Source organism: Theropithecus gelada, chromosome 10, assembly GCF_003255815.1.
Source record: "Theropithecus gelada isolate Dixy chromosome 10, Tgel_1.0, whole genome shotgun sequence".
Taxonomy (NCBI): domain Eukaryota; kingdom Metazoa; phylum Chordata; class Mammalia; order Primates; family Cercopithecidae; genus Theropithecus; species Theropithecus gelada.
This window is the reverse complement of record NC_037678.1, coordinates 9,159,475-9,186,833: the sequence shown is the minus strand read 5'-3', so window position 1 is coordinate 9,186,833 and position 27,359 is coordinate 9,159,475. Positions and strand designations below refer to the sequence as shown.

The 27,359-nt window shown below is 57.0% G+C and overlaps 1 protein-coding gene across 2 annotated transcripts in view; it reads left to right on the top strand.

Moving 5' to 3' along the window:
• ZC3H7B (zinc finger CCCH-type containing 7B) overlaps positions 1 to 25,460 on the top strand; it is a 66,543-nt gene extending 41,083 nt beyond the window's left edge. For both annotated transcript variants that reach the window (XM_025400396.1, XM_025400397.1), the window contains 16 exons: positions 3,515 to 3,557; positions 4,241 to 4,431; positions 5,084 to 5,405; positions 6,374 to 6,432; positions 7,826 to 7,925; positions 8,708 to 8,869; positions 11,298 to 11,503; positions 13,366 to 13,466; positions 14,397 to 14,578; positions 16,887 to 16,972; positions 20,680 to 20,813; positions 20,968 to 21,073; positions 21,165 to 21,273; positions 21,556 to 21,689; positions 21,975 to 22,138; positions 22,508 to 25,460. In XM_025400396.1, coding sequence (XP_025256181.1) covers positions 3,515 to 3,557; positions 4,241 to 4,431; positions 5,084 to 5,405; positions 6,374 to 6,432; positions 7,826 to 7,925; positions 8,708 to 8,869; positions 11,298 to 11,503; positions 13,366 to 13,466; positions 14,397 to 14,578; positions 16,887 to 16,972; positions 20,680 to 20,813; positions 20,968 to 21,073; positions 21,165 to 21,273; positions 21,556 to 21,689; positions 21,975 to 22,138; positions 22,508 to 22,763 — 2,355 coding nt within the window. In that variant the 3' untranslated portion in view covers positions 22,764 to 25,460. The remainder of the gene's footprint in view (positions 1 to 3,514; positions 3,558 to 4,240; positions 4,432 to 5,083; positions 5,406 to 6,373; positions 6,433 to 7,825; positions 7,926 to 8,707; positions 8,870 to 11,297; positions 11,504 to 13,365; positions 13,467 to 14,396; positions 14,579 to 16,886; positions 16,973 to 20,679; positions 20,814 to 20,967; positions 21,074 to 21,164; positions 21,274 to 21,555; positions 21,690 to 21,974; positions 22,139 to 22,507) is intronic.
• Positions 25,461 to 27,359: the final 1,899 nt, after the last annotated feature.

Sequence of the window (27,359 nt, the reverse complement as noted above, 5' to 3'; positions counted from 1 at the left end):
CTTTTCCCTCAAAGATTTTATGTGCCGGGCGCGGTGGCTTATGCCTGTAATCCCAGCACTTTGGGAGGCTGAGGCAGGCGGATCACAAGGCCAGGAGATCGAGACCATCCTGGCTAACACAATGAAACCTCGTCTCTACTAAAAATACAAAAAAAAATTAGCCGGGCGTGCTGGCGGGCGCCTGTAGTCCCAGCTGCTCGGGAGGCTGAGGCAGGAGAATGGTACCAACCCGGGAGGCGGAGTGTTCTGTGAGCCGAGATCGTGCCACTGCACTCCAGCCTGGGTGACAGAGCGAGACTCCATCTCAAAAAAAAAAAAAAAAAACTTTATGTACTTACCATGAGGATAGCACCTCTGTGATCCAGCATGGCGGCCTTGGTTTGGCAGCCAATCTGTGGTGAGCAAACACTCCAGAGACTGAAGTGCACACATTTGCCATGTGCTCCATGGCAGGCTCAGGTGTGGGAAGGAGGTGCAGGGTGTTGGTGCAGGTGTGGGTGGGGGAGTGTACAATTCCAGGGGACAGACTCAGGGCAGGCTCGTGGATCAGACAGCCCTGCTCTGATCTGTGCATGGCAACTTTCTGGGCTGACATTTCCATGCCATGGGATGCTACCTCGCAGGGCGCCTGGACCGAGGGCTAAACCCCACAGTGGGTGTGAGATGCTGGCCTGGGCTGGCATGAGGCAGGATGCCGGATGAATCTAGCTCCTGGTCCTGTGGCTGCTGGTCCTGGGAAAAGAAGGCTAGTGGTGGAATCTGGTCCTCCATCTGGCCCTCTGTGGGGACACAGAAAGGGCGGGGCCCCCCAGGGCCTCACCAGGGAAGCAGGACTTGAACTGGACTGTGAAGGACTCAGAGAAAAAGGGGAGGTTGTCAGGACAGGGAAGGATGCACCACGGCCTGAATTTCGGAGCGTGGGAGCTGGTGAATAAAACACCGGCTCTCCCAGGCCAGTTTCCTGATAGCTGGGACTCAGGAACTTATGCTGTGCATCTAATAAACACAGGCCAGGCATGATGGCTCACGCCTGTAATCTCAGCACATTGGGAGGCTGAGGCGGGTGGATCATTTGAAGTCAGGAGTTTGAGATCAACCTGGCCAACATGGTGAAACCCTGTCTCTACTAAAAAATTCAAAAATTGGCTGGGCGCGGTGGCTCACGCCTGTAATCCCAACACTCTGGGAGGCCGAGGCAGGCGGATCACGAGGTCAGGAGATCCAGACCATCCTGGCTAACACAGTGAAACCCCGTCTCTACTAAAAAATACAAAAAATTAGTCGGGCATGGTGGCGGGTGCCTGTAGTCCCAGCTACTCAGGAGGCTGAGGCAGGAAAATGGCGTGAACCTGGGAGGCGGAGCTTGCAGTGAACCGAGATCACGCCACTGTACTCCAGCCTGGGCGACAGAGCGAGACTCTGTCTCAAAAAAAAAAAAAATTCAAAAATTAGCTGGGCGTGGTGGCATGTGCCTGTAATCCCAGCTACTCGGGAGGCCGAGACTAGAGAATCACTTGAATGTCGGAGGCGGAGGTTGTAGTGAGCTGAGATCACACCATTGCACTCCAGCCTGGGTGACTGAGCAAGACTCCATCTCAAAAAAAAAAAAAAAAAAAAAAAAGTGGGTGCGGTGGCTCACCCCTGTAATCCCAGCACTTTGGGAGGCCAAGGCAGGCGGATTGCCTGAGCTCAGGAGTTTGAAACCAGCCTGAGCAACGTGGCGAAACCTCATCTCTACTAAAAATACAAAAGGCTGGGTGCGGTGGCTTACGCCTGTAATCCCAGCACTTTGGGAGGCTGAGGCAGATGGATCACCTAAGGTCGGGAGTTCGAGACCAGCCTGACAAACATGGAGAAACCCCGTCTCTAAAAATACAAACATTAGCCAGGCGTGGTGTCACATGCCTGTAATCCCAGCTGCTCGGGAGGCTGAGGCAGGAGATTCACTTGAACCTAGGAGGCAGAGGTTTCGGTGAGCCAAGATCGTACCATTGCACTCCAGCCTGGGCAACAAGAGCAAAACTCCATCTCAAAATAAATAAATTAAAAAAAATACAAAATAAAAATACGAAAAAATTAGTTAGTCAGGTGTGGTGACGGGCGCCTGTAATTCCAGCTACTCAGGAGGCTGAGGCAGGAGAATTGCTTAAACCCGGGGGGTGGAGGTTGCAGTGAGCCAAGATCATGCCACTGCACTTCAACCTGGGCAACAGAGCGAGACTCTGTCTCAAAACAAACAAACAAACAAAACACTTACAAAGCACCTCCTGTGTGCCAGGCCCTACCTATTCTAAGCTTTTCACACATAGCAGGTCATTTCATCCTGATAGCCTTCCCCAGCAGTGAGTGAAGCAGGCCCAGAGTGGATGGGGAACTTTGCCTAGGCTGTCCAGCCTGCTCAGGCCCAGCTTCCCTCCAGCAGGAAGGCAGTGGGATCCCACCTGGGCTGCATCTCCTTCTCTGCTTCCTGGGGGACCTGGGGCTACCATGGGAGAGGAGAGCCTGGGGACCCAGGGAGAGGGCACTTTTGTCTTTGAACTGCAAGCCATCTGTGGTGCTGCATGGGGGGCTTGGTATGACCCTTGCCGCCTTCACCAGGGTGAGGACCCCACCCCGTGGCAGGTGGAAGCCAAGACTCAGAGGTTCCCTCCCTGCCCTTCACCACCCCTCCCCAGAGGGGCAGCTGTGGTACTCCACTGATCCCATGCCCCCACCTCCTGGCCCATCCAGCCCCTTGCTGGGCACCACAGGGGTGAGGACCCAGCACGTGTGAGGGCTGTTTTTTTTTTTTTGAGATGGAGTTTCGCTCTTGTTGCCCAGGCTGGAGTGCAATGGCACGATCTTGGCTCACCACAACCTCTGCCTCCCGGGTTCAAGTGATTCTCCTGCCTCAGCCTTCCTAGTAGCTGGGATTACAGGCATGTGCCACCACGCCCGGCTAATTTTGTATTTTTAGTAGAGACGGGGTTTCTCCATATTGGTCAGGCTAGTCTCGAACTCCTGACCTCAGGTGATCTGCCCACCTCGGCCTCCCAAAGTGCTGGGATTACAGACATGAGCCACCACGCCCTGACTTTTTTTTTTTTTTTTTTTTTTTGAGGCGGAGTTGCCCAGGCTGGAGTATAGTGGCATGATCTCAGCTCACTGCAACCTCCGCCTCCTGGGTTCAAACCATTCTCCTGCCTCAGCCTCCCAAGTAGCTGGGGTTACAGGCTCCTGCCACCATGCCCGACTAATTTTTGTATTTTTAGTAGAGATAAGGTTTCACCATGTTGGCCACGCTGGTCTCAAGTTTCTGACCTCAGGTGATCCGCCCACCTCGGCCTCCCAAAGTGCTGGGATTACAGGCATAAACCACCGCGCCCAGCTGCATGTGAGGGCTTTAATCTCCCCTGGCACTCTAAGTGCTCCTGGGTGCCGGGTCAACAGCGTAGTCATGTGGGGAGGGGCTGGTCCTGGGTGCCGGGATCGGGGCCTTCCCAGCCACAGAGCCATTGTGGCCCTCTCCCCACAGGGAACTTCTAATGGATTGGGGTCCATAGATGACATCGAAACAGGTAATGTCCCTGATATGAGGGAACAAGTGGAAACTGAGGCCCCAGGTTGGGGGGCACTCAGCCCCCCACCCCTGATGTCCCCTAGAGGTCAGGGGAGTCAAGTCCTCTCCCCATCCCAGCCCTGTAGACGAGAGGGCCTTCGAGGGGTTCTCCACCCTGATACTCCCTGAGGCATGGGAGAAAACAGTGGGTTGAGAGCCACAGACCTGCTCAGGGAGGGGAGGGCATCTCTAGCCTGGCAGAGGGGGGTGCTGCCTCTTAGCTGGGTGCAACAGTTCCATGGCCTTCACTCCAGGCTGCCTGCACATCCCGCCTCTTCCAAAGCCCTTTCCCCTCCTCTTCCTCATTGGCTTCCAGAAAAGGTTGCCTTTTTAAGAGTGTCCCCTGGAGAGGGCATTGCTTACCCCAGAGGAAGGAGGCAGCAATAGTGGACATTCAGGCATTGAGCCTGGGCCAAGGGTTGACATCATAGGACTGAGGGCCCCTCCCAGCTCTGGGGCCGTGGCCTTCCTTGACCACCCCCTGAGCATCTGCCAGTGGGATCAGCCGATGGGGAAGGCAGGGCTCCTGGGAAGAGCTGAAGGAAGAAGGGAAGGTATTGGGTGAGCGTCGTGGGGCCCAGGATGCCTCCTCCACCCCCACCAAGCAGTGCTCCCCTTCATCTCTTGCCCACCCCACCGCAGACTGCTATGTGGACCCTCGAGCCTCCCCGGCCCTCCTCCCCTCCACGCCCACGATGCCCCTATTCCCTCATGTTCTGGACCTGCTGGCCCCGCTGGACAGCAGCAGGACCCTCCCCAGCACCGACAGCCTGGATGACTTCTCAGATGGGGACGTCTTTGGCCCAGAGCTGGACACCCTCCTGGACTCGCTGGTGAGCCACACCGCCCTCCTTGTGCTCCCCTGAGTCCCTCTCCCCACTGTGTCTCCATTGTCCCAGGGGTGGAGGGAAGGTCCCCATGCTCATGTCATGTGTCTCAGGAGGAAGCCTCAGTAGGGACAGAAATGAAGCTGCAGACTGGGCATGGTGGCTCATGCCTGTAATCCCAGCACCTTGGAAGGCCAAGACAGGCGGATCACTTCAGGTCAGGAATTCGAGACCAGCCTGGCCAACATGGTGAAACCCCGTCTCCACTAAAAATACAAAAATTAGATGGGCATGGTGGCGCATGCCTCTGGTCTCAGCTCCTCAGGAGGCTGAGGCCGGAGAATCACTTGAACCTGGGAGGCGGAGGTTGCAGTGAGCCAAGATCACGCCACTGCACTCCAGCCTGTGCAATGGAGCAAGACTCCGTCTCAAAAAAAAAAAAAAAAAAAAAAAAGACCCCGTCCCAAAAAAAAAAGAAAAAAAATGAAGCTCCAGAATGTCTGGCCAGAAGGGACCATAGTGAGCACTGCTCCCCCGTGGGACAGGCTGAAGCCAGGGGACAGGGTGCAGGTCTCCTTGCTTCCCCAAGTGCCTGATGCTGCCCAGGCCTGGGCAGTCCTGTTTTCCTCTGACCCCTCCCTCTGTCCCTGCCTCGTAGTCTCTGGTCCAGGGTGGCCTGTCTGGCAGCGGCGTGCCTAGTGAATTGCCCCAGCTGATACCCGTGTTCCCCGGCGGGACCCCACTGCTACCACCTGTGGTGGGTGGCTCCATCCCTGTCTCCAGCCCACTGCCCCCCGCCTCCTTCGGCTTGGTCATGGACCCCTCCAAGAAGCTGGCCGCCTCTGTGCTGGATGCCCTCGATCCCCCGGGCCCCACGCTAGACCCCCTGGACCTGCTGCCGTACTCGGAGACCCGACTGGATGCGCTTGACAGCTTTGGGTCGACACGAGGCTCCCTGGACAAACCTGACTCCTTCATGGGTAAGGCCATAAGTGGGCACGTTCAACCTCCCTGGACAGATTGCACAGTGCTGTGGTCTCTGGTCCCTGGAGAGTGGAGTTGAGTTACAGATCTGTTTGTCCCCATTACCCCTTAGCAATCCCGGGCCATGTCTCTGCGCTGCTGTCTCTGCAGTGCTCAGCACAGTGTGGGGCTGGGCCTGAGGGGCGGGTGTCTTCTTCAAGATCAAGCAGAGGAGAGCTACGACAGTCCAGGCCTCTAGACTCCCAGTCTGGTGCTCCCTGCCCAGCCTCCCAGGACCCTGGGTCACCAGGCTGGTGAGATCCCATGGGATGATCCTGAGGCTGGGGGCGGGGCACAAGGTCATGGCCTCCCACAGCACCACTCTGGGCTGGGTGCCAGGGACCCAGGGAGGAAGCCGGGTTGTCTGGGCCCTGGTGGGGCTAGCTTCGGCAGTCGGACACAGCCCAGGGCACTTGACTGAGAGGACTTAACGGGACAGTGGGGGCATGGAGGGGATTCACTCAGCCTCAGGGCCAAAGGAGGCTTCCTGGAGGAAGTGGTCTTGAAGGAAAAGCTCTTGAAGGCGGGGTCTTGAAGGAAAAGTTCAAATTCTCTGCCTGCCAGGCAGAGGAAGCAGGGGCACTATCCTGGCACAGCATGGCGCGGGGCTGGCTGAGGAGCAGAGCAGCTGGGGTGGGGGCCTTGGTCTCCAAGGACCTGGGAGCAAGCTAAGGAACTTGGGCTTTCTCCTAGGGGCAGCAGGAAGCCCTGGCAAGTTTAAGCAAGGAGTGGACACACGGGCTGGGAGGCGTCTTTGCCCCAGGGTAGTGGACAGGAGAGGATAGAGTCAGGGGTTCAGCGGGAGTGGGAGAGGACGTGTGGCCTGGAGGCTTCTCTGAGTTAGCAACACATAAGGGGAAGCCCTAGGAAGGCCCCTCACGCCTCAGAGCCAGAGCCACTGACCCTATGTCTTCTCCCTGCCCAGAGGAGACCAACTCACAGGACCACCGTCCCCCTAGCGGTGCTCAGAAACCAGCCCCCTCGGTGAGTGACTGGAGTGGGGATCCAGGCCTCTCATTCCCTGCTGGGGGTTGTGGGTTCTAGAGTCGGGGAATGAGCCGTCTGCACGGGGTAAGGTGCTGCATTCCCCATGGCAGGGCACCCCCAGAGTGGATGGATCAAAGATGGTTACCTCGTGTCCTTCCTCACCAAGCCATGTGCTGGGCAGGCACACAGAGGGCACCATTGCCCTTGTCTGGTGGAAGAACTCAAGTCTCAGAGGGTGAAGTTACTTCCCCAGGGTTGGTTAGTACCATCCCTGGTCTCCAGACTCAGCCAGGTCCTGAGTTTAAAAGAGCATCTTGGCCGGGCGTGGTGGCCCACGCCTGTAATCCTAGCACTTTGGGAGGCTGAGACGGGCAGATCACAAGGTCAGGAGATAGAGACCATCCTGGCTAACACGGTGAAACCCTGTCTCTACTAAAAATACAAAAAATTAGCTGGGCGTGGTGGTGCGCACCTGTAGTCCCAGCTACTCGGGAGGCTGAGGTGGGAGAATGGTGTGAACCCAGGGGGCGGAGCTTGCAGTGAGCCAAGATTGCACCACTGCATTCCAGCCTGGGCGACAGAGCAAGACTCCATCTCAAAAAATTAAATAAATAAATAAATAAATAAAAGAGCATCTGATGAAGGGCTGGGCGTGGTGGCTCACGCCTATAATCCCAGCACTTTGGGAGGTCGAGGCGGGCGGATCACGAGGTCAGGAGTTCGAGACCAGTCTGGCCAATATTTTGAAACCCCGTCTCTATTAAAAATATAAAAATTAACTGGGTGTGGTGGCGGACACCTGTAATCCCAGCTACTCAGGAGGCTGAGGCAGGAAAATCGCTTGAACCTGGGAGGTGGAGGTTGCAGTGAGCTGAGAGCATGCCATTGCACTCCAGCCTGGGCAACAAGAGCAAAACTCCATCTCAAAAAAAAAAAAGGGCATTTGATGAGGATGCTGCACTCTGATCTACACTAGCTGTGTGGTCCTGGTGAAGTTCCCTAACCTCTCTGAGTCTTGCCTTCCTCCCCATCTGCTGATGACTTGGGGGATTGGCGGAGGGCATGAGCACAGGCTGCAATCACGGCCCCTCCCATTTCTACGCTTTCACATTCAGCTTGCCTTCAAAGAAAGGCTCAGAGCCAAGACCCAGGTCACCCACTAGCCTGGGGTCTTCCCAAGGCGGTCCTGATATTCTAGACTCTTGGACCACATTACAAAGCGCTCCCCTGGCTGGGAGGGTGGAGCAAGAGGAGGGGTCCTGGGTGGTGGTTTTGCTCTTGGGTAGGAGGGGGGGGTCATAGGGTACTCCCCCCTTCTGGTGCCCAGGCTGGCCCCAGTGGCCTCAGCCATCATCCAGTGCCCACAATGGCCTCCTTCCTCCTGTCACAGCCAGAGCCCTGCATGCCCAACACTGCCTTGCTCATCAAGAACCCCTTGGCTGCCACCCACGAGTTCAAGCAGGCCTGCCAGCTCTGCTACCCCAAGACAGGTAACATTTCACCTGCAGACTCCACCCCTCTGCCCAGAGAACTGGGAATCTCAGGAACATGGGATCCCAGATCAAAAGATTCCCAGTGTCTCAGTTGGAGATAAGTGCCAGAAAACAGAAGGCCCTCTGGGGCAAAAAAAGGAAAGGGGCAGGAGTTTGGGGTCTGTCCCTGCCAGGCACCGTCTTCACAGTTCTTGCTAGAGAAACACTAACATGGTCAGACTCACTAGAGAGTGAGGGCGGTGGTAGAAAGGGGATGGGTAGGCCAGGCATGGTGGCTCACATCTGTAATCCCAACACTTTGTGAGGCCGAGGTAGGCGGATCACTTGAGGTCAGGAGTTTGAGATCAGCCTGGCCACCATGGCGAAACCCTGTCTCTACTGAGAATACAAAAAGTAGCCAGGCTTGATGGTGCTCGCCTATAGTCCCAGCTACTCGGGAGGCTGAGGCAGGAGAATTGCTCAAACCCGGAAGGTGGAGGTTGCAGTGAGCTGAGATCACACTACTGCACTCCAGCCTGCGTAACTGAGCGAGACTCTGTCTCAAAAAAAAGGGGGCGTGTGTCAAGAATGGGCTCCTTGGAGGGCTTTACTCCAGCATGGCCCCCCGGTCTCCAGGGAGCAAGTAGCCAGGAAGGGTGTGCTGGGAGCTGGTGGGAAGCCCTCAGAGGGGAGGTAGGTATATAAGCAGGGGGCCAATACCTACCGATCGCATGGGCTTGCCAGCCATCACCCTTCAATTCTGCTTCCGGAATTACCATGTGTGTCCACCCTGCCCATAGGCCCCCGGGCTGGCGACTACACCTACCGTGAGGGCCTTGAGCACAAGTGCAAGCGGGACATCCTGCTCGGCCGGCTCCGGAGCTCGGAGGACCAGACCTGGAAGCGGATCCGGCCCCGGCCCACCAAGACCAGCTTCGTGGGCTCCTACTACCTGTGCAAAGGTGGGTGGGCTGCAGCGGGGCCGGCAGCACAGCTGGGGCTCAGCCCCTCCACCCCCAGCCGCCTCTCTGCTCCCCATCACCGGTAAACAGAACGGGGGTGGGCCTCACAGCCGCATGGGAGGAGAACGCTGGGGCCTAGGCTCCTGGGACGCATGCGGGAGGAATTCTGCATCACAATGAGCGTCTCTTGCCCTGAGCAGCCTCCAGAGGCAGGCGGGACACATTTGGGACATTTGGCCGGACCCCGAGCCCCTCACTGGCCTGTGCTCTGGAGTGGCAGGGGCCTACATGACTCACAGGGAGCTGGCTTCTCTTACCACTGTAGGGCCCTGAGGGGCTGCGGGGCGGTATGCCCAGCAGCCACAGGAAGCATTTAGGACTGGCGCATGGTAAGGGCTCCGTCCACCTGAGCTCTCTGTCGCTCTTCTGTTGTCACTGTCCTCATTTCTGGCTCACATCAGCCTGGTTGCTATTTAATGGACATCCGTCATGTCCCTGACTTGCTTCTTTCTGGTCCCAGCCAAGCGCCTTGGTCCCGCTGTACGGCAATGTGTGAATAGCCACGAATCGTGAAGCTCTTCCCAGTGTAGCCCTTTCATTCTGTCAGCTTGCAGCCTCACAGCTCTGGAGGAGGAAACGGAGGCTTTGAGAGTGCACCCACGGCTCTGCCTCTCCCCTGACCTGGCCCCTAGCTGTGCCCTGCCCAGGCCTCCTAAACTTGCTCCTCGTCCTCCCAGCAGCCGGGCTGGTCTAAGGACATGTCACTCTTGGGTTGAAGCCTCCATCAGCCACTGCCCGTTGCCAGCGGGATGAAGTCCAAATTCTGCAACGAGGCCTACACGTGCCCGCATCCACCCCCTCACCCCTCTGCTCTAACCATTCCCCAAAGGCACTGACCCTCCCTGATTCCGTCACACACGCTGCGCCCTTTGAGCCTGGTCGTCCTCTGCTCCTTCTCCAAGCACCGCCTGAATCTTGGGAAGCCCTTCTCTGCGGTGCTTCCCCGTGTAATCACCCCCACTCCCACCCAGGGATCTGCCCCACTCCTCCAGGTCTGTGGCCTGTTTGTCCTTGTACGCCAAGAGCCTGGCAGAGGGATGAGACAAGGCAGACTTAGAGTGGGAGGAGGAGAAAGAAAAACAGGTCCCACCCCCAGGAAATGGCAGATCTCCAGGTTCTGAGCCACCTTTCCTCTCTCCAGATGGCCCAGCCCCCGGAAATTTTGTTTTGTTTTGTTTTTGTTTTATGAGACAGGGTCTTGCTCTGTTGCTCCGGCTAAAGTGAGTGGTGCTATTATACCTCACTGCAGCTTCAACCTCCTGGGCTTAAGTCTCTTCTCACCTCAACCTCCTGAGTAGCTGAGACTGCAGGCACATGCCACCACACCCAGCTTATTCTTTAATTTTTAATTTTTTTGTAGAGATGGGGTCTTAATTTGTTGCCTAGGCTGGTCTTGAACTCCTTGCCTCAAGCAATTCTCCTGTCTCAGCCTCCCAAAGTCCTAGGATTACAGGCATGAGCCACTGTGCCCAGCACCCCCACCAGCTTTACGTATTATCTCACTTGATTCCAACAACCCATTCTCCTCCATTCATAGCAAAGACAGCTGAGGCTTGGGGAGTAATGCGGAATCCTAGCCCAATTCTGTCTGACGCCAGAGTATATGCTCTTAACCATGCCATGTTATTTTCCTGGTGAATAATTGTTTTTAAATCCCTTGTATTTGCCAGGCACAGTGGCTCACGCCTGTAATCCCAGCACTTTGGGAGGCTGAGATGGGCAGATCACCTGAGGTCAGGAGTTTGAGACCAGCCTGACCAACATGGAGAAACTCTGTCTCTATTAAAAATACAAAATTAGCCGGGCATGGTGGTACGTGCCTGTAATCCCAGCTACTCGGAGGCTGAGGCAGGAGAATCACCTGAACCCGGGAGGCGGAGGTTGCGGTGAGCCAAGATCATGCCATTGCACTCAGCCTGGGCAACAAGAGCGAAACTCCATCTCAAAAAAACAAGAACAAAAACAAAATCCCTTATATTTATTTAGAGACTTGTCTACTTCTTCAAAAGCAGTCCTGTGGGGTGAGTGGGGCAGCAGTGATTACTGTACTCTGCAGGTGTGGAGTGCAGAACGGGGCCTGGTGTTTGGAAAGGAATTTCCAGCTCTGCCAAGTCCTGGCCGGGGGTGCAGCAGCCGCTGCGTCACCTGTGTTGGGGTACAGAAGGGGGTCTGGTATTTGGAAAGGATTTTCCAGCTCTGCCAAGTCCTGGCTGGGGGTGCAGCAGCCGCTGCGTCACCTGTGTTGGGGTGGAGCCAAGCCCTGCCTGGCTCATGGGGCCAGAGCCCCGCAGGCCGCAGCAGGGTGGCGAGGGTGCTGCGGGCTTCTGTCCCCGCCTGGCGGAACGTGTGTCCTGTTGCCTCTTTGCAGACATGATTAACAAGCAGGACTGTAAGTACGGGGATAACTGCACCTTCGCCTACCATCAGGAGGAGATCGACGTGTGGACCGAGGAGCGGAAGGGCACCCTCAACCGCGACCTGCTCTTCGACCCGCTGGGGGGTGTTAAGCGTGGCAGCCTCACCATCGCCAAGCTCCTGAAGGAGCACCAGGGCATCTTCACCTTCCTCTGCGAGGTACCGCCCGCCCACCCACTGCCACCCCATAGGCCATGGCACAGACAGGGCCGGGGATGCTCCCTGGCACGGACCACCATAGGAGGTCAGCCCTGGAACCAGTGGGCTGTGGAGGCCTGGCTTTAGAACCAGTAGGTCCTGGAGGGTCAGTAAGTCAGGGCCCTAGGATCCTGTCTGGCTAGAGGCCAAATCTGATTCAGCCCCCTCATTTTGCAGAGGCAGAAACTGAGGCTGGAAAGAAAAATCATAACTCTTAATGCCTGCTCTTTCCTGACAGCCGGTCACAGGCTGGGCTTGGCATGTGGTTGTTTCTGTTTCTCATTCCCAGCCTGGTGCAGCGGCGCACGCCTGTAATCCCAGCACTTTGGGAGGCTGAGGCGGGCAGATCAATTGAGGTCAGGAGTTTGAGACCAGCCTGGCCAACATGGTGAAACCCTGTCTCTACTAAAAACACAAAAATTAGCTGGGCGTTGTGGTGCATGCCTGTAGTCCCAGCTAGTTGGGAGGCTGAGGCAGGAGAATCACTTGAACCTGGGAGGCAAAGGTTGCAGTGAGCCAAGATCACGCAACTGCACTTGAGACTCTATCTCAAAAAAAAAGTTAAAAATTATCTGGGCTTGGTGGCATGCGCCTCTCGTCCCAGTTCCTCAGGAGGCTAAGGTGGGAGGATTGCTTGAGTCCAGGAGGTAGAGGCTGCAGTGAGCCAAGATCGAGCCACTGCACTCCAACCTGGGTGACAGAGTGAGACCCTATTCAAGAAAAAAAAAGAAGTCATTTCCATTGTCACGGCAGTGCTGGCAGGCAGATATCCCCATTTTACAGATGTTGAGGCTGAGATTCAGGGTAGCGAGGAGCTGCCCTCAGCCACATGGACAGTGCCATGCAGAACTGAGCTTCAAACCCGGGCAGTCTGCCCCTGGAGTCATGCCCACCTCCCAGCACCAGCTGCCGCTGGTGGTCCCCACAGCCAGGCCCCCAGGACACAGGCAGGTTGAGGGCCTGTCCAGGGCTTCCCCTTCATCCCTTGTTGTGGGTATGATGTATTTGGCACTGCTCAGCGATTCCAAGTGCCGTGTCCACGGCCCCACATCTCAGGCCTCCCCCACATGCCTTCCCTCGGCCCTGCTGGCTTCAGTGGCCATTGCACTTCCTGCCTGTAGCTGGCTGTGCCCTCCCCACAGGACACTGTCCTGTGTTTCTGGGCTTGGAGCCTCTCAGCTGCACTGTGATCCCAGCAGCGCCACTGAGCTGCTGTTAATTCCCTCCCCAAAGCTGTCCCTGAAAACCCCACTTGGCCTCCGGAGTGAACTTGGCCCTTGCCTCCCCACCCAGTCGTCGTAGCATGTTGAGGGCAGGGGCAGTGGCACGTCTGTGTCCGCAGAGCAAGGGCTCCAGGTCCGGGCTGCTGGCAGGGTTTGCTGCAGCTCAGTCCAACCCTCATCCCTGGCACCACCAGCCCTTCCCCCAACTCTTTGAGGTCAGGACTTGTGCCAACCCCCTGCGGGGAGCATTGGCCTCAGAATCATAGTTCATAGCCAGGTGACAGCCTATAGTTCATAAAGCACTTGCCATTCCTTTTTATCTTTTTTTTTGACGTGAAGTAACCCCCTGCCCCAGGCATTGGGAGTGGTGGGATCAGAGGGAGGGAGGAGGGCGAGGAAGGGAGCCAAGGCCCAGGTCACCTGTGAGCTGGAACCAGAGAGACAAGGCCACAGCCCCTGGGATTCCCTTCCTCACTCCTCTGACCCAGGGCAGGGCTTGCAGGGACCCAGCTGTCCTTCCCCAGGTAGCTGTGCGGGATCCCAGCTCACCCCCTTCCCAGGTGGCCATGCCAGGTCCCAGCCCTTCCCCTCCCTGGGCAGATCTGCTTTGACAGTAAACCCCGGATCATCAGCAAAGGCACCAAGGACTCTCCGTCTGTCTGCTCCAACCTGGCTGCCAAGCACAGCTTCTACAACAACAAGTGAGTGGGACGCTCAGCCCAGGCTGGGGCCTGGGGGCTACTGGAGAGTCAGCTCAGATGGCTGAGGAAAGACTGAACTGAAAGAGTGGACCTAGGGTGCAAGGAAAGGGGCAGAATTTGGGAATCAAATCCAGCCTCCACCTGGAAAGGATAAGAATCACATTTATCGAACATCTACTATATTCCAAGCATTGTCTTGGGTGTATTAATTATCTTAGCAGTCCTATGAGGAGGAATTACTGGCCCTGTTGAACAGAAGAAAAAGCTGAGGCTTGGAAGTAGCTTACTCAGCTTACTCAGCAGACAGCGAGCCGGGGGCCCCGTCTCTGACTCTAGCCCAGCACCCTCCAATGTCATGATATCAGCATCAGGCAGTGAGGGGAGGCCTGGGTCAGGTCTGGCGCCACCCCTTTCTTCCTCTTGTTCCCCTTGGTTCTGCCTCAGTGTGCATATGGAGCCCAGGCCCTGCAGTCAGACAGACCTGGGTCCAATTCCTAGGCCAGTCCTGTCTTACATCCAAGCCTGGGTTTCCTCGTCTGTAAAGTTGATGATGCTCTAGGCTCCTGAGGCTGCAGTGAGGGTAATTAAGACTCCTGGCCCAGAGGACATGCTTGGTTAGTGTTCCTCAGGGTGCAGGACCAGCCCTGTAGAATCAAGTTGGAAACCTGAGGGTGGTGTCCTCTGCTTGCTGGCAGCTCCAGCTTTGAATCCTGAGGGGAGGGACAGAAGTAAAGCAGCGCTGGGACCCAGGCCCAGGGATGCCTGAGCATAGGAGCCCCGTTTCTGCCCTCCTGTGTCATCCATGGTCTGGACTTGGTACACAGATCAGGGGGTGCCCAGGGAGAGCCTGGCACTGGGAAGGTGGCCCTACCAGGAGAGAAGGTCAGAGGGGCTGCGGACTGCATCGTGCCCCTCCCACCTGCCCGCTAGGTGCCTGGTGCACATCGTCCGCTCCACCTCCCTCAAGTACTCCAAGATCCGCCAGTTCCAGGAGCACTTCCAGTTCGACGTGTGCCGCCACGAGGTGCGCTACGGCTGCCTGCGGGAGGACAGCTGCCACTTCGCCCACAGCTTCATTGAGCTCAAGGTCTGGCTGCTGCAGCAGTACTCAGGTGAGGGGCAGGCGGTGCAGGTGGAGGGCGGGTGACTCAGGTGAGGGGCAGGCAGTGCAGGTGGAGGGCGGGTGACTCAGGTGAGGGGCAGGCAGTGCAGGTGAAGGGAGCGCAGGACTGACTGGGGGTGACAGGCCAGGGCCCCCTGGTTGCTGGAGGGGACTTCGGGAGGGTTCAGGGGAGGTGGCTGCGGGGTGGGCTCTCTGGAGGAGCTGATGAGTCCCAGGCACCACAGAGGAGAGAAGCTCTGCTCTCAGGACACTTCCAGGCTCAGAGATCTGGGTTTTTCCCCTCGCAGGCACCGTCCAGGGAGCACAGAGAGGGGAGGGAGTCACCTGGGCTCCTGCAGGGACGCCTCTGCTTGCTCCCTGGGGGGTCGCTAGCAAGTCCCTGCTCCTCACTGAGCCTCCAGTGCTCATCTGGGAAACGGGGAGCCCACCTCTACCTCGCAGAGCTGCTGCTGGGACTGGAAGGTGTTCTCCCACTCACCCATCCGGGATTCACTGAGCACATTCTCTTGTCAGGGCATTCAGCCATGGTCTAGTCGAGGCCCTCAGTTTCAGAGAACCTACATTTGTAAGTGGAGGCCAGACAGACAATATAGAAACAAGTGACTAAACCCTGTATTCCATCTGTTCCAGGATGCACATTTACCCCCACTGCCTGTCATCATTTAATTAGCAGCATTTTGTGGGGCGGGGGTATAGAATATGGTACTCAGCGTCTGCTTAGAGTTGAGGAAATGCAGTGGTAGAATTTCAGGTGTGCCTCAGCATTATGAGGAAGATAAAGCTGAGCAATGGGACAGAGATAGACACAGGGATGGGAGTGTTTTAGGTAAGGTGGCTGGGAAGGCCTCTCGGAGGAGGCGACTTTTGACCAGGGAAGCGCGGGGAGTGCATTCCAGGAAGAGAGACCAGACTGAGGCTCTGAGGCAGGAGCAAGCTCCACACAGAAAGGATTTTCCCTGGGGGTGGAGCAGCTTAGTCAGTAGAGGCGGAATGAAGCCTGAGAGGTTGGAGAGGCCTGAGCATATAGGAGTCTCTAGGCCTTAAACAGGAACAAATTGGGGTTGTTCTAAATATGATTTACAGTGTCTGGAGGAGGGTTTTAAGTGGGTGGAGTTGTATGATCTGATCAGTACTTTGCAAAAGTCGCTCTGGCTGCTGGGTGGAGACCGAGGAGCAAGGGCAGAAGCCGGGAGATCGGGGAGGGTGGTTCAGGCCAGGGTGGTGATGCGGGAGGTGGGAGAAGCAGTTCGATTCTAGGTGTATTTTGAGGGTGGAGCCAGCAAGATTTGTTGATGGACCAGATATGAAGTATGAGACAAAGGAGAGTGTCAAGGTCGACTCCAAGATCAGAGCAACAAGAAGAAGGGGGCTACTATGTTCTAAGAGGGGGAAGGCTGTAAGAGGAGCGGCTCAGGCTCAATGTGGGACGTGGGAAGTCTGAGCTGCCTGGTGGACTTCACGTGGAGATGTTGGAGGCAGCGGATGTGGGGGTCTGAAGTTCACAGGAAAGGTCTGGCCTGTAGATACATACTTGCGGATCATCAGCAAGAAACTGGATGTCAAGTGCAGCGTCTTGCCCCAAGTAAACACCGATGATGATTGGCTGTCGTGGAGCAGGGGCCATAGGTCAAGGTGGGAGGCCACATCCGTTGTGGGAAAGACGTGAGAAAGATGGAGAGCGTTGGGAAGAGGGCAGGCTTCATGGAAGAGCTGGGAGCTGGATCTCCAAGGTCGGGCTCAGTGGCAACAGTCTGAGGCTGGTGGGGAGACAGACTGGGGGGTCCATGCCACCAGGCTGGGGTATTTGCCCTTTGGGGACTGGCAGTAAAAAGCCAAGGTACCATGGCAAGCTGGTGAGCCAGGCTGGGCAGGCATGGAACCCTAAGTGCCAGGGAGGCCAGGGGCTGCCAAGCAGGCACTAGGCTTGCAGCCCCACTGAGGGAGATGGGGGTCAGGGAAGGGTGCTGAGTCACCGGCCCAGGAGACAGGGTCACTGGCATGGCATGGGAGCAGGGGACTCCCCACCACAGTACAGAGCCGATATCCTTCTACTGCATTTTCCCACTCTTGGCTGCATTTAATTCTTTCACTCCCAGTGAGGCTTGGAGAAGGTCTTCGTTGCCATTTTGCAGATGGACAGTGATTCCTTTGCACCCCACGTCTTACTGTGACTGGGCTAACTGGGAATAGGGCTCCTCCAGCTGAGCCTCGGGGGGCCCTGGCACCTCGTGGACCCCCTGCCTCCCTCCTTGCTGAGCACCTTGAAAGATGCCTGTGTCTGCCCCCACCCTCCCCAGGCATGACTCATGAAGACATCGTTCAGGAGTCTAAGAAGTACTGGCAGCAGATGGAGGCGCCCGCGGGGAAGGCCAGCAGCAGCATGGTAAGGCCTTTTGATACTATGCCATTATTCAGATTTCGTGAATTGTCCCCAAATCCAGGGTAATGTACCACATTCAGCTGTTGGTGTCTCATTTTATTTTATTTATTTTGAGACAGGGTCTTGCTCTGTCACCCAGCCCGGAGTGCAGTGATATGATCATGGCTCACTGCAGCCTCGACCTTCTGGTCTCAGGTAATCCTCCTGCCACAGCCTCCTGAGTAGCTGGGATTACAGGCATGCACCACCACACCCGGCTGATTTGTCTATTTTTTAAGACCATGGGGCTGGGGATGTGGGGCTTGCCATCTTGCCCAGGCTTATCTGAAACTCCTGGGCTCAAGCAATCCTCCCACCTCGGCCTCCCCAAGTGCAACGATTACAGGCATGAGCCTTGTTGTGTCTCTTTTTCGTCTCCCTTAATGAAGAAACAGTTCTTTAGTCTTTGCCTTGTGTCGCATTGACATTTTTGAAGAGCCAGATGTTTTGTAAAAGGTCCATCCCTCTGGGCTCGTGTGAGTTTCCTCATTCCACAGAGCTGATGTCGTGTTCTCAGCTCACACATCAGGGGATGCATCATCTCAGTGTGTCCCTTCACTGGTGACAATCTAATTAAACTTTTGTAACTTGATTCAAGGTGCCTCCATTGTAAACATTTCTCTATTGTAAAATTAGAGCTTTCCTCTTTGTAAGTAAGACTATATTTTCAGGGATCATTTCTATAGTTTGTAATTAATAAATGTCTTCGGAGGCCAGGCGCAGTGGCTCACACCTGTAATCCCACCAGCCTTTGGGAGGCTGAGGCGGGCGGATCACGAGGTCAGGAGTTCGAGACCAGCGTGTCCAACGTAGTGAAATCCCATCTGTACTAAAAATACAAAAAATTAGCCGGGCGTGTTGGTGCGCGCCTGTAATCCCAGCTACTCGGGAGGCTGAGGCAGGAGAATTGCTTGAACCAAGGAGGCAGAGGTTGCAGTGAGTTGAAATTGTGCCATTGACCTCCAGCCTGGGCGACAGAGTGAGACTCTGTCTCAAAAAAAAAATGAAAAAAAAAGGGCAAGACGCGGTGGCTCACACCTATAATCCCAGCACTTTGGGAGGCCGAGGCGGGCGGATCACAAGGTCAAGAGATCAAGACCATCCTGGCTAACATGGTGAAACCCCATCTCTACTAAAAGTACAAAAAATTAGCGGGGCATGGTGGCGAGTGCCTGTAGTCCCAGCTACTCTGGAGGCTGAGGCAAGAGAATGGCACGAACCTGGGAGGTGGAGCTGGCAGTGAGCCGAGATCACACCACTGCACTCTAACCTGGGTGACAGAGCGAGATTCCGTCTGAAAAAAAAAAAAAAATCTTTAGGAGAAATACGCCGAGACCTTGTAAATATCCCAGTACTGCTCAGACTGACACCACTGATTGTGGTATCCCCTCCCATCCCTCCTCATCTTCGCCATGGTCCTGAAGATGGGAGCCATGGGATTGTGGCATTTGCAGATAGAGAAGCTGAGGCTGAGAGATTGTTAGTGACTTGCCCAGGGGCACACTGAGTGGGGCAATTCCCAGGTTCTCTGACATCCTGTCTGGGGCTCACTCTTCTCCCTCTCCACCTTCAGCATTCTCATCCATCACCCCCAGATAGGGATCAGAACCCTGACCCTCCCATCTCCTGGGGTGGGTGTGAGGCTCACAGGAGCCAACCTAAGCTGCCCTGTGCTCACATCGTCCCCAGGTGGTGGGATCACTGTAACGTAGATGACAGTGGAGGGCCCTGGGGCTCAGAGGGCTGGGCCCAGCGCCCAGGAGACAGTAAGTGTGAGATGAAGCCTCCATGCCATCCACGCGTGAGCACTGACCCTTTCATCCACGTGAGGCCACCCGCTGATTAACTTGGGGGAAGGCTGGGCCCCTGGACCACTCAGGAGGCTGACCAGGGTGTGACAGGGAGCAGGGCAGGCTGCCTGGGGGTCCCTGGGCCAGGCTGGCTGGCAGGGCTGCCCACCACCTCGAGCATTCCCTTGCTCCCTGACCTCTTTGTTCCTGGTCCTCTTCTCTTTTTCTCCCCTCTTCCTGGTCCCTGCTGCCCTCCATCAGTCTCCCGTGCAGTCCTCTTTTCCCCTCCCCGTCTGTTTCTTTTTCCTTCTGGCAGGAGCTGGCAGGGAAGCAGTGAGGGGCTGATGGCACCTTTCAAAGAGAGAACACTAGCTGGGTGTGGTAGTGCACATGCAGCCCAGCTACGCAGGAGGCTGTGGCAGAAGGATCCCTTGAGGCCGGGAGTTTGAGATGAGCCTGGGCAACATAGTGAGACCCCTCTTGCCACTTGCTATGGCAAGAGCTGGTGAGACTATGCAGTCATGAACATGGGCACGGGGTCTGGCTTTGAGGGAAGAGCTCAGGACTGCAGTGGCTGTCATTAGTGCCGTGGCTAAGCCACCATACCCTCGGTGCCCCCTTTATCCCGCCTGGGAAATGGTAATAATGCCTTCTTGTCACGCTTCTTGTGAGAATCGAGGGGAACACCCAGAAATCAGTAGCCACATGGGTCCACTTCTTGCCTGCTCTAGTGCAGGCCATCCCGCTCATAAAGGCTTGACCTCACCTTATTACCGGGGTCATACGTGTGTTATCCTGGGGCTGAGCAGCCCGCGAGCTGTCCAGTGCCAGGCCAGGGGTCAGTCAGCAATGAGGACAGCTCCTTCCTGCTCCAGGGCAGGCCCTGGGCAGGGCAGTGCTGGGGACACAGGGGAGTAGTCCACAGCTCCTGCGGGGGAGTTCCTGTGGCAGGAGGATCACGCCCAGCAGCCTGGAAGAGCAAGGGGTGACCCTGCACCCAAGGATCCTGGGAAGACCGGGAGGCTCGAGGTTACACGAGGGAGGAGGGACAGCTGGTACATTCACAGAGCAGCAGGCTGGCCAGTGTAGCCAGCTGAGGGGGTTCGAGGTGGCAGGAGACCAGGCGGAGCGAGCACTTTTCCCACCTCTGGCTCCCAGCCCTGTCCCAGGGGTGCAGAAGAGCAGGCCAAAGGCTAGGACATAGGGCAGAGAAGGAACGTGGTAGGTGGGGCCTTAGAGACCAGCAAGGCCTTGCCCTGGAGGGAGGGCCAGAGACCAGGGCCACCCAGATGCCTGTCCCACCGCCCAAGGCTGACTCCTGCCACCACCACCCCACCCCCACCGGGGTGGCTTCCCATCTCCCGGACCCCCCACTCTACAGGTTCGGCACTCATAGTCGGGTGAGTCGGTCAACAGGAGCAGTTTAGAGACTGGGGGAGCTCACAGAATGGACAGCTGCAGCTTAGGAGAGCTCCAGGGCCGGCTTCCCACAGGAGATGCGCTTGAGCTGAGTTTTGAAGGAATTTCTAGAACAGGCTGGATGAAGAATGGAGGAAGGGCAGCGAGAACAGCCTGTGCAAAGGCAGGGAGTGTAGCAGAACGGAGCTTTGCCCTGGGAAATGCAGCTTCCACCCAGCAGGCCTCCCAGGGAGTTGGACGAGGCAGGGACCAGCCACAGAGGGTGGAAAGAGGAGCCCCGTTCCAGACCTGGCTCCCCTGAGAAGCCCTTGGGCCTGCCGTTGGGAGGTCACTGCCTGCCAGGAAGACCCTGAAGCAGACCAGCTTATTCCACGGCTCTCCAGGAGGCTACCTGTGTCAAGACCCAGGGCCTCAGGCCTGGTGCCTGCAGCTTCACCAACCCCCCTCCCCATCCCCCGACAGGGTGCCCCGAGGACACATGGGCCCAGCACCTTTGACCTGCAAATGAAGTTTGTATGTGGCCAGTGCTGGAGGAACGGGCAGGTGGTGGAGCCTGACAAGGACCTCAAGTACTGCAGTGCCAAGGCCCGGCACTGGTGAGTGGGATGCCAGGTGGGGGCTCAGGTGGGATGGGGCCACCCGACCACTACAGGTGTGGAGGCCAACTGAGAGAGGCCAGGGCTCTCCACAGAGGTCACACAGCACGCAGGCTGTGCCCTGACCTCTCCCCAACCCTGCTCTGTCCTGCAGCTGGACCAAGGAGCGGCGGGTCCTTCTGGTGATGTCCAAGGCCAAGAGAAAGTGGGTGTCAGTGAGGCCCCTGCCATCCATTCGCAACTTCCCACAGCAATACGATGTGAGTGCTGGGACGGGGGGCTGGGGGGCCCTGAGGAGGCAGCGATGCTTTCCAGCGGGACTCAGAGGCTCTCCCCATGCCCACCCCGCAGCTCTGCATCCATGCACAGAACGGCCGCAAGTGCCAATATGTGGGGAACTGCTCCTTCGCACACAGCCCGGAGGAGAGGGACATGTGGACCTTCATGAAGGAGAACAAGAGTGAGTGGGCAGACGGGGTGGGCGGGCCCTCCCCCAGTGTCTCTTCGGTGCTGAAAGTCTCAACTCACCAGCGGGCCCAAGAGCTTCTGCTGCACCCCCTTTTGCTGCCTGGGCCCTTCTCCGCCAACCCTAGGCCGGGCCCTGTCTGAGGCCAGGCCCTGAAGCCAAGCAGCCCGTCAGCAGGACTTGGGATGCCCATGGCTCCCAAATCAAGTGGGGACCATGAGGCAGAACGGATGGAGAAGCCCCTCAGCAGGTGCCCTGTCCCTGTCCCCTGCCCAGTCCTGGACATGCAGCAGACCTATGACATGTGGCTGAAAAAACACAACCCAGGGAAGCCTGGGGAAGGGACCCCCATCAGTTCTCGGGAAGGGGAGAAGCAGATCCAGATGCCCACAGACTACGCAGACATCATGGTAATGCCCCTGCCCTGCATGCTCGGGGCTGTGCTCGGGGCTGTGGTTTGGGCTGTGCTCGGGGCTGTGCTCGGGGCTGTGCTCAGGACTGTGCTCGGGGCTGTGCTCGGGGCTGTGGTCAGGGCTGTGCGGGGCTGTGGTCGGGGCTGTGGTCAGGGCTGTGGTCTGAGCCTCACCTGGGAGGGGCAGCCTGGAAGGCCCAGCTGGCCAGTGCTCAGCCTCTCGAGGGAGGTGGTCCGGGCAGAGGTGTGGGGGAGCAGGCACCCACGATGGCTGTGCCCCCAGATGGGCTACCACTGCTGGCTCTGCGGCAAGAACAGCAACAGCAAGAAGCAGTGGCAGCAGCACATCCAGTCTGAGAAGCACAAGGAGAAGGTCTTCACCTCCGACAGTGACGCCAGCGGCTGGGCCTTCCGCTTCCCCATGGGCGAGTTCCGGCTCTGCGACAGGTGCTCCTGGGAGAGCAGGGCCTGGTGGGACATGGGGTGGCCCGAGGAGATGGAGTCTGTGGCCAGCTCTGGCTCGTCTTGGCCTGGAGGTGGTGTGCAGAGGGTGGTGAGGCTTGGCTGTGACTGCAGTCTTGGGGGTGGTGGGGAAGGGTGGATTGGAGGTTTGGGCTCAGACCTATCCAGACCTCTAATTTGCAGCTGTGGGGCAGATCCCAGAGGGGGGTCAAGACACCCAGGTTTTCCCCGAGCTGGGACCCAGCTGCCCAGGGAGAGGCTTGTCTTGGGGGAGGTCAAGTGGCTGGCCTCAGATTGACAGCCCGGGGTGAGAAGGGCACAGAGCACGGGCAGTGAGCCTCCTGCCACCCACAGGCTCCAGAAGGGCAAAGCCTGCCCAGATGGGGACAAGTGCCGCTGCGCCCATGGACAGGAGGAGCTCAATGAGTGGCTGGATCGGCGCGAGGTGCTGAAGCAGAAGCTGGCCAAGGCTCGCAAGGACATGCTTCTGTGCCCACGGGATGACGACTTTGGCAAATACAACTTCCTGCTGCAAGAGGATGGGGACCCTGCCGGTGCCACCCCAGAAGCCCCTGCTGCTGCTGCTGCCGCCACCACCACCGGGGAGTAGGGCCAGGTGTTGGCCATGGGCGAAGTCCTGGGGTCAGGGGTGGGGTGGGGCCAGAAGGCCTGATAGAAGGGTCAGGGCAGGCCAGCGGGGGTGGGGGGCCGCCCTCATCAGGCAGCCCCCAGCCCCCTGAGGCCCCGTCCATCTTCTCCCCACCTCCGCCCCGTGTGCGTACCCAGGCGCACATGCTGCAGCCCCCGGAGGCCCCACTGAAACCTGGCAGCCCTTCCCCCACCCCCATGGCTCTCCTGGTTGAGGAGGGAGGGGCCTGGCTGACCCCTCCAGCTTCAGCCTCCAGCTTTAACTTATGTCTGCTCCTAATGGGGGCCCAAAGCTCAGGGCTGGGGAGCCTGGGGTCCCCACTTGAATCTGCAGCAGGAGAGTCCTTCGCCCTGGCCCGTCCTCATCCCACCCCCTCCCCCTGGGGGCAAATCAGGACACAACAGAGGGCGGAGGCCCCATTAGCTTTAAAATGTAGCCCCAGGATGGAGCTGGGAACACTGTACTGGTCACTTACCCTCTGGGGCCTCAGCTTCCCCTCGGGAAGGCTGGGAGGAGCGGGGCTGGAGGATCTTTGGAGCTTAAGGAGTTCCCGGCCTTTCTCTGATGCCACCACCTGAACCCTACTCCTTCGTGGGCCAGTGAAAATAGACTGTAGGTCCTCAGAGCCTTCAGAGATGATCCAGCCCAAACCCCATTTTGCAGAGAGGAAAACTGAGGCCTAGAAGGGAGGAGTGGTCCGCCCAGGGTCCCAGCACAAGGCAGAGCTGGGATGAAAACAGGGCTCAAAAGACTCAGGGCCAATTATTGGCCGAGCCCACGGTCCCCTCAGCAGGGATGTGACGGTCTCTGAATCGGTGTGCAGCTGGGGTCCCAGGCAGCGCTGCCTGGGGGCTGGGGAAGGGAGGCCCAGAGGAGGGCTGGCCATGTGAGCACCCCATGAAGGGACTGCCCCCTCCCAAGGATGGTCTGTTTGGGTGCAGCAGCAGAGGTTGCCTCCCGACATGCACTCTGGGAAAGGTGGCAGAGGGCAGGACACCATGAGCTCAGGATCTGTGTGGGAGGTGGGAAGGGTGAGGGTCTGGAGAATATGGAGAAAAGGGAGGCTTGACCCCGGGCACCATGGGCCACTCCAGGATGGGACACGGCCCCTCTTTCTTGGGGACCCAGTATGTCCTCTCCTCTAGACCCAGACATACATTTATAACCGTCTGTCCTAGCCCCTCCCTAATCCCTGGCCCTACCAGCTGTCTGGGACTCCAGCGGACCCGCAGCCCCTGCCCCCACTCACCAAGGCCTCCCTCGTCCCTCTCGTCTGACATGTCTGTGTGCACCCCCCTCCTCTCCACCCCACCCTCCACGGGCAGATCCACCCTCCCCTGGTTCCCCAGACATTCCAGAATGCCCCACACCATTGGCACAGGAGTGGGGCAGCCCCGGAAGGAACCAGGGATTAGGCTGTAGAGGGGTGAGAAGGAGAGAAGGGACCACCCCACTCTTCTCAAGCAAGGATCGCCAGCGCGCGCTGACGCAGTGATGGGCTGCCCAGGGCTGAAGGGGCCACTGTTCCTCCCACCGCCACTGCCCAGCCTTTCCTGATAATTGTGGCATGCACTCTTTCCTCTTCCCTGCCCCACCCCCTGCCCCCAGCAGGCCAGCACTGCACAGTTTGGGTGCTGGTGGTGTGGCTGTAGAGGAGGGGAGACCACACCCAAGGTGGGGGCTGTGGCTGTGTGTGGCCGTGATGTCGATGATACTTGTTTTCCCTGATCCGTGGTGTTGCAGTCTGTTGTCACCAGCCTTGTTTCTAGTGTGTATATATGTCGCCCCCGTGATGCATATATACACAGGTATTAAATATATCGCTCTATATAATATTATATATGTGTGTGGTATCCAAGGAGTCACTTTTATGAGGGCTAAAGATAAAGAATTTGGCCAGAAAATGCAGCCATCCTTGTGTGATTAGGAGGGTTTCAGGGGCCATCGGGCCATTTGCAAGGTGACAGGGACTGGAGCCATGGCTCAGAGGTGATTCGGGCAGCCAGGGGCAGGAGCCACCCTCCCCAGGCCCAGCTCTGCTAGCGTCCCAGACCAGCCCCATCGATTGCGGAGAGAGTGGGAGTGCTCAGGGAAAGAAGGTGATTTGTATTTGTCTCCCCGCTGAAAGGAACAGGATTCAAGTCCAGAGTTTCCATCTTCAGCCTGTGATCTGTCCAGGGACCCTTGGGATCTGGGGCTCCCTGGCCTGGCCAGAGCTGGAGCCCCCACAGGGTAAGGAAGAGAGGGTGGGAGGCAGAGTATGATGGGGAGGAGGGACAAGAAGGCCCTTTTAATGATGAGGGTAACTATTGCTGTTGTGAGCCTTCTAGGGCCCCTGGCTGGGAGGCTCGGAGGGCTGAGTCTGGACCTGTGTTCCCCGGCAGGCAGGGACAAGGTGGCATGGCAAGGGGGGGGGGGGGGGGGGGGGGGAGGGATGCTGCATTTCTCAGCTGGGCAGCCATCAATTTAATGGTCCTTTAAAATGTCTGTGTATTAAAAATTTAAGAATACCACACTTTAATATTAAATATTCATAAGGTCTAGTATCTTGATAATAATGTAGACGTTTTAATAACAATTTTTGTCCTTCTTAAAATAAAATGAAAGAAACTTGCTTCTTTTAGCCTTTGTTCTAGAAAATAAACTTGTGCACTTTGACCTCTGTCCCCGAGGTGTCGCTCCTGTTCCTCCCCACCTGGCACTTATATCCAGGGGCCTTAGCTGCTCTGTCCTCATGGGACAGACCTGGCCCCTGCTAGCTACTCTGAGGAATGCTAAGCATTCCCAGGGTGAGGGGCAGGTCTGTGTCCCTGTGTATACACGGAGGCCAGCTGACCCCGGCTCCGGCAGCATCTCACTGGCAACGACATGCTGCCACTTGCCACCCTTCCCTGGCTCATCCGCAGCTTGCCTGCTCTCAGCCTTCCACGTGGGGCTGCCAGTGGTGCCCACACTTCCGTACACTTATGCTGCAGTGTGCCCAGCTGGGCTCCAGGGCCCGCCTCTGCCCTTTCTGGAGGCGGCTCTTCCAGGAAGGCGGGGGCCATGCCTATGGTCCCGACCACAACCCTGGCTCCTGTGAACCCAAAGGAGACGGAAGTCACATGGGTCCAGTTTCCTCATCTTTAAAAGGAGCTGGCGGGGGGCCCAGCACCGTGACTTATGCCTGTAATCCCAGCACTTTGGGAGGCCGAAGTGAGCAGATCACCTGAGGTCAGGAGTTTGAGACCCGTCTGGCCAACATGGTGAAAACCCCTCTCTACTAAAAAATACAAAAATTAGCCAGGCATGGTGGCACATGCCTGTAATCCCAGCTACTTGGGAGGTTGAGGCCAGAGAATTGCTTGAATTTGGGAGGCAGAGGTTGCAGTGAGCTGAGATAGGACCACTGCATTCCAGCCTGGGTGACAGAGTGAGACTCCATCTCAAAAATAAATAAATAAAAGGAGCTGATATATTAGATCTGGAGTTCTCAGGGACTCAGTCTGCTGGGGTGGGAGGTACTTCGTCAAATTTTTTGGATCGTGCGTGGCTGCAGGTGATAGCGGGGGTCTCGTAGGGAGGGACTGCTCATGTCCAAGAGCAAGCTCTCCCCAGACAGCTTTTTTTTTCCCTTTTTTTTTTTTTTGAGACAGAGTTTCACTCTGTCACCCAGGCTGGAGTGCAGTGGCATGACCTCGGCTCACTGCAACCTCCGCCTCCAGGGTTAAAGTGATTCTCCTACCTAGCCTCTTGAGTAGTTGGGACTACAGGCGCCCACTACCATGCCCAGCTAATTTTTGTATTTTTGGTAGAGATAGGGTTTCATCATGTTGGCCAGGCTGGTCTTGAACTCCTGACCTCAAGTGATCCACCTGTCGCCTTGGCCTCCCAAAATGCTGGGATTACAGGCATGAGCCACCATGCCCGGCTTCCCAGACAACTTTAAACTGCAGTGTGGAGTGGACGGACAGAGGTTCAGGACCAGAGAATTGCCTGAAGACATTGGGCCAGGTATGCAGTAGATGCTCAGATGTTTGATAAATGATGGCACGAGGAACAAAAGCAGCCAGCTTTACTGAGCATCTTGTTTGCAGCAGGTACTGTGCAGACAGTACATCCGCCCCTCACAGCAGCCCTGGAAGTTTGCTGTCCATGTTTATAGCCCAGAGAGTTTCAGCGAAGGTTCCAAAGACTCTCAGGAAGGAGGCAGAAAAAAGACCGAGAACCACTGGGAACTGGGTATCGGCAAATATCCCTTCAGCCCTGACATTCTGGAATTCACAGCACTTCTGGATACACTGTGAAAAACCAAAGTGCCGTGGCAAAGCAGAGTTCCCAGAAGAAAAATACAGACTCATCTTTAGGCTGCAGAGATCGTGTGCCTGCATCAAGACCTTCCCTGGGTGACTCGCTCCTGTAATCCTGCCTTGGGAGATCAAGGCAGAAGGATCACTTGAGGCCAGGAGCTTGAGACCAGCCTGAGCAACAGTAAAACCGTATCTCTACAAAAAAAATAAAATGTAAAATGAGCTGGGCATGGTGGTCCACACCTGTGGTCCTAGCTACTTGGGAGGC